The sequence below is a fragment of the Ananas comosus genome, linkage group 22 (genome assembly GCF_001540865.1).
Source record: "Ananas comosus cultivar F153 linkage group 22, ASM154086v1, whole genome shotgun sequence".
Lineage (NCBI taxonomy): Eukaryota > Viridiplantae > Streptophyta > Magnoliopsida > Poales > Bromeliaceae > Ananas > Ananas comosus.
The window spans coordinates 7,433,457-7,449,647 of NC_033642.1; the positions used below are offsets into that span (position 1 = coordinate 7,433,457).

Consider the following 16,191-nt stretch of genomic DNA (forward strand, 5'->3'; position numbering starts at 1 on the left):
GATCCTCCTGATTTTTATACAAAAAGAAACCCTAAAGAACATTTTAACTTCGTATTTCTCCTGATAATGCTGCTAAAATAATACTAAAATAGATTTTTTTTTTTTAACGCGAAATAAAAGTTGGAAATCTTTGCAGAAACAAATAGAAATCCAAATTTCTTGAATGATTTGATTGAAATCATAAATGTTACAATTAAAATAGACAAAAATATATATGAAATATTTTGGAAAGAAAATTAGCTAAATTATTTTTGTTTTGTGCTAATCCTTATTACATAGAAACAGATAATTCTTTCCATGGAGGGGTAGCATCCTATCCAAATTCCATTTTTATTTTTTTTGAAGTAAATATAACATTCTACAAATGTATAAAATTAACTCAGTATCAAATAATAAGTTATAGCTTCAATTGAATCAATACTTTTTAAAATTCATTCTTGTAAAATAATAATAGTAATAATAATTGAAGCAGTAATATATCAGTGGTTGAATTATAGATTAAAATCTATACAGTAACCTTGAACTTATATAGCTTTTCGGTTCATCGGTTTCAATTTTTAATAAAATTAAGACTCATTTTTCAAGTATCGCATTATGATTTAGGGGTTGTTTGGTTTCTCGAAAATATATCGAAAAGAACTTTATGCTTGGTTCTAAGAAAAATTAGCTTTTTTTTTAAAAAAAAATCAAATTTTATAAAAACATCAATTTTTATTTTCCGAAATTTTTAAAGAAGATTCTGAAGCATCATTCTAAAAATTTGTTCCCCTATGATTACTATTCTGATTTTTCGTATCATTAGAATATCTTTTAATGCTTAAATTTTGTACCATGAGTTGTGGAGCTTCTAAAATTTTTAGAAAGAGATGTTATTGTCATTTGCTTACTATTAATGGACTGTTAGCAAAAAGTCGATAAAAATAAGGTTTAATTACATTCTACTACGTTCTATTTTAGTATTATTTTTGCTTACTATATTATTATTACATTTTATCGATATCTATATTGTATTTTACATATAATTTTATTTTGGGGATAATTTCATCAGTACCCCTCTAAAAGATCATAATTTCATGAATAACTCTCTAAACTAGAAAATATCATCAGTATCCCTCTTAAAATCAAAAATATTCACAGATACCCTTTTTAGGTTAACTTTCCGTCAAGAAGTCATCCAATATTTTATAAATACCAATTTTATCCCTAGCACGAATTTAACCAGGTAATATTTAAGATTAATTATATGATCAATTTTTAATATTTGAATCACATAATAATTTAACATTCTTTTTTAAATAACTCACACATCTCACGCTAAACATATTTTGATATCACAATTCTTGATATTAGAGTATTACTTATATGATCTGCTCAAACAAAAATTTTTTAATTGAAAATTTTTTGTTAACAATAAAGTAAAATTTTATGAAAACTCTCTTACTGATAGTCCACTTCGACATGATCCTAACTCGAAAAAGTATGAAAATTTGATTTTTAGATAATTTAAATGGTTTAGATCATATTTAACAGTGTCGATTGTCAATTTAGAAGGCTCTATCATTGAAAACAAATAGTAGTAAACTGAGCTGTCCTACCGATAGTATTATAGCAAAACTCTGTATATATATATATATACCCTCTCAACCTAAGTGTTTTTTTAAAATTTTAGCAATTGAGTGTTTTTTTCCCAACAAAATTAAAAATTTTATTAAATTCATGTGAGGGATCTCTTTTAACTAAGTCCAAATAAAGAAAAATTGATAGTTCAAGGGCTTTTTATGTTAAAAAATAAAACTTAAAGGGGTCTAGTTCAAAATGATCTATAGGTGAGGAGTTTTTTTATTTTTTACCCACTAATAATTAATGGTAGAGATGTTATTTTTAAAATTTAAAAGGTACTTATAAAATTGCTTCTTAATTATTTGCTGTCAAAATAATACCTAACCATTTTAGGGCTAAATTAGTCATTTTGTAACTCAATCCTTATTTAACCAAACTTTAACCATGGTTACAGTAACGGCCGTTGGAAGGAAAGATAATTCTGAAAAAAATTTGCATTTGAAAGGGTATATATGATATTTTCAATTTTGCAATGACATTACGATATTTACATATTTGAAAGGGGTATCAATGAAATTGCCCTTTTATTTTTCCTTTTTGCACTTTTATAGAGAGAGAGAGTAGGGTTACTGGGCTATTAAGAGCACAGTAACCCTTGTGTTCCTAAGTTTCCAACCATCCATTTTGATAGATAGTTAAGGTGTGAGAGAGGATAAATTGGGGAGAGATTCAAATTAAAGAGAAATTGAGAAATCTAATTTCTCTCCAATTTCTCTTTTCTTTCTCATCCTATCCATTCATAAATTAATGAATGGTTAGAAACTTAGAAGCATAAGGACTGTTGTACTTCTAATACCACAGTAGCCCTGCTCTCTCTTTCTCTCTCTCTCTCTTTCTCTCTCTCTATGTATATAGAATTTAGCTCCTATGCTTTTAAAAGTATTAAGTTATTGATACTTGTAGATTTTTTGCAATTGGATTGAGAGATATGCTGTTAGGATGATGTTGGACCCCTAGGGTTGAGTGGGTGGTTGGTTAAATAGTATTATCTAATTGGTGAAAATAATCAAAGGAATAGATCTAACGGTAAAAAATTTACAAGCACTAAGTACTTTGTGCTTTTACAAGTACCATAGCCGGACTCTCTCTCTCTCTCTCTCTCTCTCTCTCTCTCTCTCTCTCTCTCTCTCTCTCTATATATATATATATATATATATATACACTATCGATAGGACCAAACACTTGGTATTATCGAGTTTTTGATCGCTAGATGAAAGGATGTATAGTTAAGATGATAACAGTCCCACAGGGTTGAGTGGATGGTTGGTTGAATAGTATAAACTAACAGGTGAAAATGATCAAAGAGTAGATCTAACAGCAGAAAACTCAATAGTATCAAGAGCTTGGTACTATTATTAGTGTAGTAGCCGTACTCTCTCTCTGTCTCTCTCAGTAGTATAGTTAAGCTGGAATACTATTAGTAACAAATGGGCTTTATTGTGATCCATTTATTTTCGATAATGGAGCCTCCAAATTGGTTATCGGCACCGTTGAATATGATTTATACCACTTGAAGCATCTAAAAATCAAATTTCATGTTTTTTTTTTTTTTGTGTGTGTGTATTTATAGAACTAGGCCGGTATACTATTGGTAGTACGAAGGCCTCCGTGCTACCAATTTGTTTTCAATAATATGGCTTTCAAATCAACGATCGGCTTCGTTAGACTTGATCTACATTATTGAAAATATTTGGAAACAAAATTTCATAATTTTTCGACATTATTTGACTAGTGATCAAAGGGTCTCAAAAATAATAATTTTAATGACTGTGTGATGCGTTTGTGAATTTAGGAGCGTAAAACAATTCAAATCTGAAATTTTTATAGAATTTTTTTTTTTCTTATTTAGAGTAAGTTCAGTACCCTTGATTTTAAATTCATGTCTTTTATCATTATTTTTTATGAGATTTTTATTTTCAGTCATTTAATTTTAAACTACTCATTTGATAGATAATGTGATATATATATATATATTTATATAGTATATATATATATATATATATAGTGTGAGGCTATTATGCTTTTGGAAGCACGGAGCCTTCCGTACTTTCAGGTCGTTTTCGATGCTGCGACTTTCGAATCGTCGATCGGCTCTATTAAACTTGATCTAAAGTATTTGAAGTACCTAGAAAATAAAATTTATGATTTTTCGATGTCATTTGTCTCGTGATCGAAGGGGCTCAAAATCAATAATTCTAATGGCCATAGTGAGCCGTTTGCAAGTTTAATGGTATAGAAATAACAAAAACACGTGAAATTTTGATAGAAAATTTTTTATACTATATAAAACAAGATCAATATTTTTGATCTAAAATTTTAATGTCATATTATCACGTTTTGTATGATTTTTATTTTTAGCCGTTGATTTTAAGCCCCTTCGGTCACTAGGCAAATAATATCGAAAAATCGCATAATTTATTTTTTAGGTACTTCAAATCTCTAGATCAAGTTTAACGGAGCCGATCGACGATTCGAAAGTCGCAACATGATAGAAAAATGTAAAATAAATGTAAAACTGAGCCTTCCGTGCTTTATAGAATATTTTTTTATATTTTAGTCAAAAAAAAATATAAAATTCAATGCTGATCTTTTTGCAAATGCATCTATTTTTGCCGTTTAATACTATTTTGTAGTGTTTGAGATAAAGTAATATCTAATGTTATAAAAAATTGCATGTAAAAAAGGACGCATTAATTTCGACAAATTTTTTTCTCAATTAATGCAAAAACAAAAAGAAATTTTAAGTGTGAGTATAATACTTACAAATTTATGCACATAACTAGTTAGAAAAATAGGATTTAGACCAAATTTAATGGGATTTTTAGGAAATAAAATTTAAATTGCAATGTTGATGATTCTTATGGATTCATATGTATTGCTTATAATTTTATAAAATTTAAAAATGCAAAAGAAAATTATTTTCTTGTGTTCTAACATAATTCAGTTCAATCTATTGTCCGGCGCAATACTTACTTATCAAAATTAGAAAAAAAAAAATTTTATTTTTTTTTTATATTTTAAAATTTTACAAATTTATATAATCAACAACTAAGCAGTAGCAGACCAACATGACTAAGTTATTAATAAGTTCATTTGAGAAAGTAAATTTATTAAAGTAATTGATAAAGTTTATAAAATTTAATTACTAAAATTAAAAATTCATACCCTTATTTACAAAAGAGCTAAAATTGAGAAGTCCATAAATGTTTTTCTTTTTCTTCTTTTTTGTTTGTTTCTCCTCCATTTACAATTTTTTTTTTTTTCCTCCTCTTCTTAGTTACAAAATTTTATAAAATTTTAGAGTCATGCTAATACTCGAATAATAATCATCATTAAAACAATCTCATTAATTTACAAACTCGGAAGATAATCAGATGATTTTATATCTTGTATTATATCTTGTATTTTCAGTTTATATCTTGTACTGTATTTGTATTTTCAGTTGAGGTTAATCTGTTTAGGAGACTTTTTCAAAATATTAATTTTAGGTTATATTACAAGTTAAAAATTAAAACTAATTAATTACTAAATCACAAATAACAAGAATAGCATTTTGACTCTCTTAAAATTCGTTTAATATTTAAAAAAAAAATATATATATATATATACTAGTTGAGTGTACGTACAAATGCACGTAACAATTAATTATTTAATAATTATTTTAAATTAATATAAAATTGTACATTATATTTATTCAAAAATTTATAATATTTTAAAAAATAAATTTATTTATTGGCAAAAATTTGGATAAGCATAATTTTTTTTTTCTGTTGTAGTGATAAAAAAAATTAAAAGTTTGTTTAATTTTGTTATTTATTTTACGTAAGGAAAAAGGAATCAATTTTTTTTCCCGCCAAAAAATAGGCTTGTCAATAGACCGAAATTTGAAATACGTGCTTTTATATATACTAGTAAAATGTACGTGCAAATGCACGTAATAATTATTAGAAAAATTATAATTTTTTAAATTATTTTTTAATTTTAGGCATATTTTATATGATTGCCAATATGTATCTAAAAAATTAAAATAATAAATTACTATTAAGAAAGATATGCTTTAAATGATAAATAATTAACATATCTCTAATGCAAAATTACTTTTGAAATTAAATTAGAAAATAAAATCTGTTAGGAAATAAATTTTGAAATTAAATAGAAAATAAATTGTTGAAATAAATTTTGAAATTTAAATAGAAAATAAAATCCGTTATCTAAAAAGAAAATATATTTTGAAATTAAATAGATAATATAAAAAAGATATTTTAAATAAAATAGAAAAATATCTTTTATAGATTTTCATACCCGTATCTGTTATAGAAAACTTACTTTGAAATTAAATGGAAAAATTTATATTTAGATTTTCACATCAGTAATCGTTATATTGAGAACTTACGTATTCATTGCTGTTTATTCAATTATATTCTATTATTTAAAATTTTTCTACGGAAAGAAAAAATGGGCGGTAATTTTTCGCCGAAAATGGGTTCTCGACAGACCCAAATTTGAATATACTTGCTTTATATATATATTATATATAATATATTATATATATATATATATATATATATATATATATAGTAATATATAATTTGATAAGCTATAATTTTTTTATGTGTAGAGCTAAAAAGGATAAAAAGCTTATTCTTAATTTTAGTTATTATTTTACGTAAGGTAAAGAGAAATCAATTCTTTTTTTCGCGCTCAAAAATAGATTTATTCGGCATGATCGATAATTGAAATTTGAAAAGATAGATAATAGGCTACTCTATGAGTTAAAAATTTTCTTATACTCATAATTATTTTCAATAATGAAATTTATTCGACATCTTATGTTACTGCTGTCAAATATAGATGTCGAATATTTAAAATTTTTAAAAATTAAATTTCCAACTTTTTCAAAATTATAATAAAACCATCAAACGGATGTAAAATGAACAGTTAAAATCGAACGACGTTCTAAATGAATGATCGAATATTTTCATTTAAAATCAAAATTATTGATCTTTATCTAAATAGTGAATAAAATTTTATATCAAAAATTCAACCGTTACCGTTAAACCGGTCGATTAAAATTGTTAATTTCGAAATCTTTTAATCACAAGGTAAATAATATCAAAAAATTATAAAATTTAATTTTCATAAGTTTTAAATACTCTAGATAATATTTAAAGTAAATATAATAACCGGACTATATATTTATTAAGAAGTAATTATTTGTTACAGTAAGTCTACTATTTGCTAGTAACTTTTATATTATAATAATGAACACAATAATGTTTAACAAATTAATACAAAATATTTTTTATTTTAAGAATTATATTTTAATTATTTCATAATAATAACAGATAAAGAATCTAAATTATGTTGAAATATTCAAATAAAAATCACAAAAACCAAAACTAAAATAACAAAATTAAATTAAGAAAAAATTCGTCTCAAAATTATTGATACAAAGCAATAAATAGTGAAAATTTCTAAACGTTAAATAGAAATAAAATTTGTCAGTAGACCTAACATTTTATCACATAAATAAAAAATGAATACATAAAAATATTCTTAAAAAAAATAAACCTTACGAATTAAAAAAAAAATTTATTTTTTAACTTTTATTATTTATTGTTAACCAAATACCTTTGATGTGAGAATTAAAAGTAACATATCATTCCTTTCTAATCTATTTTATAAAAAGAAAAAAAAAATTCTATAGAAAGAAAAAAAATCAGATTTATTATTATTTTCATTATATATATCGATGGGGGGGGGAAAGCCTCTAATCCTCAACAAACCCTAATGATAAGCCAAAAAAAAAAAAAAAAAAACCTTCCAACACAAGATCAAATAAAAAAAAAACTCTTATATCACAAAAATTAATGTAAAAAAAAATGTAAAAAAAAAAAAAAGGAACTGGAGAGGGGAATGAATAATGCATCAGAGTCATGGAAGTACGAAAACAACAGCGCTTGCTTAAATCATAAAAAGCTTTGCTTCTTCTTTACTATTTACGTTGCAAAAGTGCGATCTCGTCACAAGCGAATTATTCCCCCGAAAAGAATTAGAACTAAATAAACAGAATTAAAAAAAAATCAAAGAGGAAGAAAAAAGAGGCTGATTTAGAATGAAATTTTAGATGGTTTTTTTTTACTCTTATTTAATAATAAAATTGAGAGATTTGGTTGGCAGATGGCGTGTGTAGGGAGAAGGGTTTGGTGGTGGGAGGCGGCGATGTCTAGAGAGAGATGTGGAGAGTACCACTCATTGTTTGATTATTAGGGTTTAGGGTTAGGGTTAGGGTTTTGGATGAGCGTTAGTTTCTATTTTATATGGGACTTTTAGTATTATATATACTAGGTAAATATACCTGTGAGTCGGTTATAATCTATATTTTTAGGATATATATTATAATATCTTCAAAATTCAAAATATTATTTTATTTTATTTTTATTTTTAATATATATATATATATATATATTATTATATATATATATTATATATAATATATAAAATTAGGTGGAATATTATAAATAGAAAACGATTTTTATTTTCTACTAAGTTTTAAGACCTTTGGCATGATTATAATATGGGTCAGGATGAAGTTGGTGTCCCCCTAGGGTTTGGTGATCTCCACTAGGTGATATATAGTATTTAATCCAATGTGGTAGAAATAATGAAAGAGTTGATCCAAAAGCCTAAAAACTGATAGTCAATAATAAAATCTTTATTAATATTAGCCCACGTCCAACTCTAATATTTATATATAATATATATATAATATATATAATATATATATATATATATATATATATATATATTATAATACTATTATAAATATATATATATATTATATATATATATATATGTGTGTGTGTGATTCTAGTATTGTGTTTATAAAATATCAAGTCTTGATTATGATATATATTCTTTATCAGAAATTATTTGAAAAGTATATAATCATTGAAGAAAATATCACAAGGCTCAATCATCTTATTAATATTGTTTTGTACATCTTATTAATGTAGGTAGTATGGAGAATCAGAGTTAACAGGTTTGGTGCTGTCGACAGGTTTGGTGCTGCCATTTGCTCCTTCACTTGTCGATACGATAAAGATGGCGAAGAACTTGCCACAAAAATTAAACTATCAGCGCTCTGATACCATAAAGAAAATATTACAAGGCTCAATCATCTTATTAATATTGTTGTGTACATCTTAAATATGATACAAGATGATTCTAAAATGAGAAATTCTAATAAAAGAAGCTAAGCTGACCATATCTCTATAGAAGGTGTAAAATGTTAATAATGGAAAGCGTATAAAACTATAGAAATTTGTAAGATAAATTATGCTAATTAGAATCTTGATCTAATCAATGTTTGATTTGTAAATCCTTCTAATAGTCATATAGTTTCGACACAACTCTATTTTATATATTAATATTAGATATACTTTAATACCAAATTGGCCCTTAGTTAGGATAAGAGTACATTCGTTGTTTGATTTAAAGTTAGGGTTTGGACAAGGGTTAGGGTTCGGGTCACGTTTTATTCAGCACTGGTTTTATTTGTTTTACATGGACATTTTTGTGTGACCCCTAGTATTATTTTGATATACTTTCGCACGACTCCATTTGTCTGTTAGTATTAGGTCTGCTTTAGTACCAAATTGGACTTTTTATTAGGAGTCTACAAACGTGAGTTAACCATATACCATTGTTATAAAAAATTAAAATATCAATTTTGTCCTTAATGTAAGGGCAAATAAGAAATGTTGGTGACGGTAGAGGAGTATATTGGAAAAAATCAAAAGTCAAAATACTTTTTATGCCCTTAACTTTAAGAGCAAATAAGAAAGTCAGTGATGGTGGAAGGGTATATTTGAAAGGGCAAAATAATAATTTTATAGAGATAACAGAGTTTATTAACAGATTTTAACTCTAGTAGGAGTATATTAGAAATGGGTTGGAACGTAGAAAGGGTATTTTCAATATTAGTCTTCTAACGAGGGTAAATCGGAAAGTCGGAAACTTTTCAGGGGTATATAAGCAATTGCCCCTTAAATATACTTTTGGCGCAATTCTGCTTTGCCCGCCAGTTTTTGATATGCTTTAGTACCAAATTAGTTTGGCTTACAGGCTACAGTGGTGAATGTAACTTAGACTTCATTTGGGATTGCGGGGAGTTTGCGTTACGTGCGGTGAGAAACGACGATAGAAAAATACACCGTTTGTTTTCGTACGTAATATTGCGGACCGCAGAAGCATATCCCTATATACTTTTTCTCAACTCCATTCTATCTAATAGCGTTAGATCCGCCTCAATACCAAACTAAGCCTTAGAATGATGGTATTATCAAAATTGCGGAGCCAAACGCTTGATAAAACTGTCGCATAATTGTGGTTGTGTTACGATCTTTCGCATTCATTTAACCAACTTGCATGCAATTATTATATTTTATAAACTACAAAATAAGATATTTAACCAATTTGCATTCGTTTATTATCTTTCAAAGCATTAAACAGAAAAAATACATCCTTGGGGATGCTGAAATTGTCCATTTATGAGACACTTAATCTTTAGTAGATAATTAAATAGTCATAAATTCGCTTATTAAAAGTTTCAAATATCTTAAATTATATTCAATAATAATATCGATGGTTGATTCCAAAGACTCATCATTAAGAACAATATATTTAAGAGCTAATTTATATTTATTTTTAATTTTTATTTTACTGTTACAAAATAAATGATCAAAATTAAATAAAATAAGTGTTCTTGAAAAATAACAGTTTAAATCTAGGAATAGGAATAGGTAAGTCATCACCTAGTATATTCAATTGGCAGAACATTTAACATTAAAAAAGCAGAAGAAAACAAAAAAAAAAAAATCAAACTCAGAACGAAACCAACGCCAAAGAAGACCACAAAGCAAACCATCTTTGGGCACAAGGAATTCGAAAGCCCGACCCAGCCGGTAAGCGAGCCTCGACATTGATTTGTTTAAACATCTTTGTGCAAGAGAGCAACCATGAATTGAGTTTTGCACCAACGATGCTTGTAATCAACAGAAGAGATCCTTAAAATGAGAATCCAAAAGACAGTTAACTGCGATCGCGACATCATAGCTTTCGTCCGGTAAAATGCCAAACTAATGTTAACAGCAGCAGCACATCAACAATCAGACCCTTCGAGACGAATGAAATCTGAAGCCGCGGAGATTCTCATTTACAAAACGGAATAACGAATGTGTTCATGACCAAACAACAGCGTAACTTTTGGCCGAATTGCAGGCCGGTGACAACCCATATACAAGAGAAGTTTTACGGTGTCCTGCAGGCTGATGAAGGTATATGCCATCCAAATGTCTGCCCCTTTCCCCTACACTAACTCGCCGAGCGAACTGGTAATGCTCCGTGAGGAATTAGGGCTAGATTTTTGAAATTTGAGCCTGCTTGCACGCAAGGGAGTGTCCTACTAATGAATACAGGTAAACAAACAAGAAGACGACGATCATTAAGCTCCTCCGCTGAGGAAAGAAAAACGCAGTTGTAGGTTATTGATTATCAGAGGGTTAAAGCACATAACAATAAATCTAGAGGGGTTATTTGCATTTAAGCCATATTTCTAAAACAAAATGCAGCGGCTAAGTTGAAGAATACAGAAGAGTGGCTAAGTTGAAGAATACAAAAGGGTATACCATGGCCGCCTCTCATGGTTATTGCTGTTGTGGTATGGCATCGTTGCAGTACTTCTTGAAATTCAGACACTCGTCAACCAGAAAATCACTGGAATACTAACATGATTAAAAGATGGTTCAAAGAAAAGGGGATTCTCGGAAGAACCGTGTTTGTGGACTTACAAGATGCGCTCAACCATCTTCGCAGGATCCCATCTAGGACTCCACGGATAGTCGTTTATAGGAGGTGACAATATAGGTGTGCCTTGAGAGTTAAAATGCTGCACGGCAAAGTTAAAAGAAGTGTTTTGAGATGTTTTCTGAGCAGTCGTATGTATTCCATTTACCGGAAGTTCCTAGTGGGTGCTTTACATCGAATTTATCATATAGGTATGTATTACATGTACCATAAATTCCTACTAGGTGGTCTTTATCAAACACATTTATGTCTAGTCGATACAAAATACAGGCATGCTCGAGATGTTTTCTGACCGGTTGTGCGCTTTTCTGGCTAAAACAGTTCAAGCAGTAAGAACAGTTACCTGAGAACTCTGCAGTGTCAATATAGGTTGCTGCTTTGGGAACTGAATGGGGATTGAGAAGTGAATCTGCAATTTTATTTATTTATGTTTCCTTGTCAACATATACGCAAGTGATTGCAATTTAGAAGCCAATGTAATTTTATGACAGCAAAAAAAAAAAAAGTGCTAACAATAGTCCGCAAGAGAAGTGCAAAGCAATATCAAAGTTTCATATAGATTAAGATGTACTAGGGATTGGAGATTCCCATGCATTGCGGTAAACATCATGTAGACAGGTTTAAAGTTATATACCAAAACCATGGATTCAAAATTAAAGCAATACCAAATTGCAATTCCAGTTGAATAACAACTCTAACAAATTTACCAGTAACTTCTAAAACAGCACCAGTAATTATAGCCCAAGCAAATCACCACAAAGGATGGTAAACAAAGAGATTTTAGAGAGATAGGAAATAAGGTTCAACTCAAGGCGAGTGAGGTTCAACCCAAGGGTTAGATTACGACAAACTAACTACTATCAAATAAATTTACATCGAGGGTAACAAGGGATTTTCCATCAAAGGATATTTAAAACTGTGAAGGCAAAGTAGTAATCTGATAGCTTAACTATACAACATAATGCCATCTAAAAATTCTAATAAACAACTAAACAATCTTCAATCAAGTGACCTAATTTGCATGCAGCCTGAAACATTGAGAGCTTAATAACTAATATAAAACAATCAATATTGTTGATCCCTCACTGAAAATGAATAAAATTACCGCAGAATTATCCTAAAATTAAATGCTAGCTAAATCATTGTAACTTCAAGTTTTGTAACAGAATACCACATACCAGAAATGTAAAAACCCCAGATATAGCAAGAACCGTGGCTTTCCGACAAAAGACCTGATGAACAAAATTGATCACCGAGCATTGTAGTGAAACTTAACAAGAAATAACTAAAAGAAGGGGAGGAGAAAAGGAAGAATGCCTAGAGATTTACCGGATCGGCTTCCAATGGCCTACCAAAAAGAGGGGATAAAGCCTCAATAAAACGTCTTCTCTGGCCAATTGATGCAACTGCCTCTACAACCTTCAACATAATACAAAATTATTGAGCAAGAATAGCCACATAGTGCATTAGCAACATTTCGCACCTATACGTAAGCTAATTTAGAAAATGAATATAAGAACATAAGTGCATAAGTTGAAACGAGGAGAATTCCATACAAAGATGAGCATTGAACTATGTTGCCTTGCCTCTAGAAAGAGCACATAGATAAGCAGCTCAAAGCTTTCAACTGCTACTGAGATTTTCATTATTACATTATATGAAGCAAGGAGTACAACATCATAGCATCAATGGGTCAAAAAATTACTTGCATTATGCATAATTCATTCAAGTAACAGCACATCAGAGAGTCAAACACTTGATCAAACAGATCAATCTGCTCAAAGCTTTAAGAACTAATTTTATTAAGAGGGTATTTAGAGTCCGAACAGCTGCTATGTTAACTGCTTTTAGCTACATTGAAACAAAGTCTGGTAGCTGTAATGTTAGAATCTTAATGATGTTAATATTAAATGTATAAGTCATTAGAAGCTAAAGAAGTACAATACCAAAGTTTCAACTAAGTTTTATCTAATGGTACACTATGTTTTGATAAGAGACAAATGAGACATTCCTGCACCCAAACATGACCTAAGTCATGTTAATCTAAAGCCAGTGTTTATCATCTAAAAGGAAACTTTACAAGTTAAAACCGCTGGTACTTATCACAGTCATAGCAAAGATGACATTGCTTTCCCAAAAAAAAAAAATATAACCAACCTGTACTTTGAGATTATCTTCTACAGTGGGAAGATACTCGGCCATGCACCTTCACATAAAACCACATGAACAAAAGGACAGCAACAGAGAATCAGATGAATGAGAAAAAGAGCAGTTTTTATCTTGCATAAGGAAGTCTAACACGTAACTACATTAAAAAGAAAGAAGAAGAAGAAGAAAAATGCATAGCCTTAATCTATATTAACTTACATGCCATCTAACCATGGTGGGAGTTTGACATCTTCAATAGAGAATAATGCCTTCAGATCTGAAGTCGAAACTAACTTTATTCGAGGGGCAGAAGGAATGGAGGAATAACTTCTGCTAACAGGATATACAACCTGCAAATTTCAGAAGCCAAGTTCGTGATGCATGTGATGCTTTTATTATGTAGAATAGATTATATATTCAATAACTAAAAATTTGCCAGAAGATCCCATTTTCAGTATAAATGGCCCTTAATGAGTCAGGATTGTGTATTACTCAGAATTCACTGATTTAGCAAATTTATCAAAAAGATAGACAATAGGATGCAATGAAAGAATGAAAAACTGCTAAAACACCACATCCAACTGTTGGCAAAGAAATCCAAAAAGAAATTTTGAAGTAATATAGACCGTCTCTAAAGATACATTATACAAAGTGACGAGCAAACCCGGCATCAACAAAGTCTACTTTAGTATTATGAATCTGATAGAAAGGTAAACCCGACTAACAGATTTAAAGTTGAAACAAGTCCCAAAAGCATCAAACAAGAACCTTTTGGTTACTCTTAGAGAAAGAAGACACACTGTGATATATCTTGAACTTTTGCTAAAGTCATTAACTACAAAAGTCATTGTCAAAGATAACTCTATTATATCTCCTAACATTTATTTGACAAATAAAAGTCAACATAAGCAAGAGAAAACAAGTAAACTTTTATACATTGTCTTCAACTTGAAAGTAATAAAGTATTACTTCCTACTGACAACAATAAGAAAGCAAGAGAAGACCTGCAAGAAAATTTTTTGCTGATGTTTCCAAGGATATTCGCGCACCAACTTGTCGAAGTCCAGATCTAATAGAGGCACAGCAAATTTCACCTCCGCCGGCTATATTTAGAAATCAAAGAAGGAAAGAGAATGAACAATGACCTTCCGATCATTCATTCCATTATCAGAGTACGCATGTTAGACAATATCTAAGATCTTAGAAAGCACTTACTCTATCAGGTGGAGAAACCACGCAGACTTCAATCCCCTGTTTGCACGTACTAAATTAGCATTGATATTTTTCACTACCAACAAGTTATGTAGCCTCTCTACTAAGGGTCGGTAAACTTCGCTGGGTATTCATTAACATCTTAAAATGCAGCTTTCTACACACACGTTTTTTTTTTTCAAATTAAGAAGCTTGTTTTGCATATATAATCCCAAAAAAAGAAAGCCTTTTGAAATAACAATATCCTTGTGCCATATAAAAGTTTGATTTTTTCTGGCCCTTTCCCAAAGAACTAAGGCTTCCTATTTATAGTGGTTTGAGAAATGACCAACATTCGCAGTCGATGGACTCAATCAGCAATGCTAATAAAATCGATAAAATTTCACAAAATTGGCAATCACAAGCAGATAATCACAAGAGCACACCTCCCTCGAGAGGATCGTGCTGATTTCGAACTTCAGCCTCGCGTCGTCGAGCTCCTCCACGCGCTTCTTCTGGTACTGCGCGTACGAGTCCCTACAACAACAACAACAACAACAAAAATAAACACCAATTCAGTGACGAAATCTCGCGATCTCTAGCGAATGATTCACCGCAGCTCGTGGACGACGGCGAGCAACCGCGCGGGGTCTCGGCAATTCCAATCGCAGAGGCTACTACTGCTGTTCTCAGCAGGGGCCCCTCCTCCCTTGCCCCCGCCGCCAAGGGGGCGGAAGCCGTCGTCGTCGGGGGCGAAGACGAAGTCGGGGGCCGCGGCGGGGAAGAGCGCGTTGTAGATCACGTCCCCTGCGGTTCCGAGACCAGGAATCGGCCATCAACGGAAGCGAAAACGAGAACGAGAAAAGGGATGAGGTGATTGGTGAGGAGGAGGGGAGATTACACTTGACAAAGTCGAGGCAGAAGGGGACGAGGAGGGAGAAGCGGTCGGAGAAGCGCCCGTTCTTGCACCCGGACCATATTTGATCGACCTAAAAGAAGAAAACCCTAATTTGAATCACCAGCGAAGGAGACGAAGAGAGAGAGAGAGAGAGAGAGAGGGAGAGAGAGAGAGAGAGTGGTTACTTTGAAGGGGAGAGGGGAGTGGGAGAGGAGGTAGTTGAGCTGAGCGGCGATCTGAGGAGGGAGCGAGGGATCGGCGGCGGCCATGGCTGTCAGGGGGCGACGACGAGGGCGAGGGCTGTCTGCTCAGTGGCGTCCGCCTGCCCGTCGGTTTCAGTTTTGGGGAACGGGAGCCAGTCTGCCGCTCGTGGCAGCACCACCTCGGTTGGGGTTTCGTTTGGTGGTTGTTCGGAAAACTTCTTGAAACTTACATTTTTTCCCAAAAAAAAAAAAAATATATATATA

At 30.7% G+C, this 16,191-nt stretch overlaps 1 protein-coding gene across 3 annotated transcripts; it reads right to left on the bottom strand.

Moving 5' to 3' along the window:
• LOC109727521 (BRCA1-A complex subunit BRE) lies at nt 10,489-16,158 on the bottom strand. 3 transcript variants are annotated; one of them, XM_020257664.1, is made up of 14 exons: nt 15,910-16,158; nt 15,728-15,815; nt 15,441-15,633; nt 15,273-15,363; nt 14,851-14,886; nt 14,640-14,738; nt 13,855-13,985; nt 13,645-13,693; nt 12,817-12,906; nt 12,666-12,719; nt 11,831-11,896; nt 11,472-11,569; nt 11,310-11,397; nt 10,489-11,083 (listed from the first exon to the last, which is right to left on the bottom strand). In XM_020257664.1, exons 1-13 carry the CDS (start codon nt 15,991-15,993, stop codon nt 11,328-11,330), a joined length of 1,149 nt encoding a protein of 382 aa, XP_020113253.1. In that variant the 5' UTR covers nt 15,994-16,158; the 3' UTR covers nt 10,489-11,083; nt 11,310-11,327. The 3 variants fall into 3 exon arrangements, with proteins under 3 accessions (XP_020113253.1, XP_020113250.1, XP_020113252.1); XM_020257661.1 differs by having other exon boundaries at nt 10,489-11,086; XM_020257663.1 differs by having other exon boundaries at nt 10,489-11,138.

Coding starts and splice junctions, on each gene's coding strand:
- LOC109727521 (XM_020257664.1), bottom strand. CDS start 15,993: ATGGCCGCCGCCGATCCCTCGCTCCCTCCTCAGATCGCCGCTCAGCTC. Junction 13,694..13,854: donor CCACCATGGTTAGATGGCAT/GTAAGTTAATAT, acceptor TTTTATGTGAAG/GTGCATGGCCGAGTATCTTC. Junction 11,398..11,471: donor AAGATGGTTGAGCGCATCTT/GTAAGTCCACAA, acceptor TTAGTATTCCAG/TGATTTTCTGGTTGACGAGT.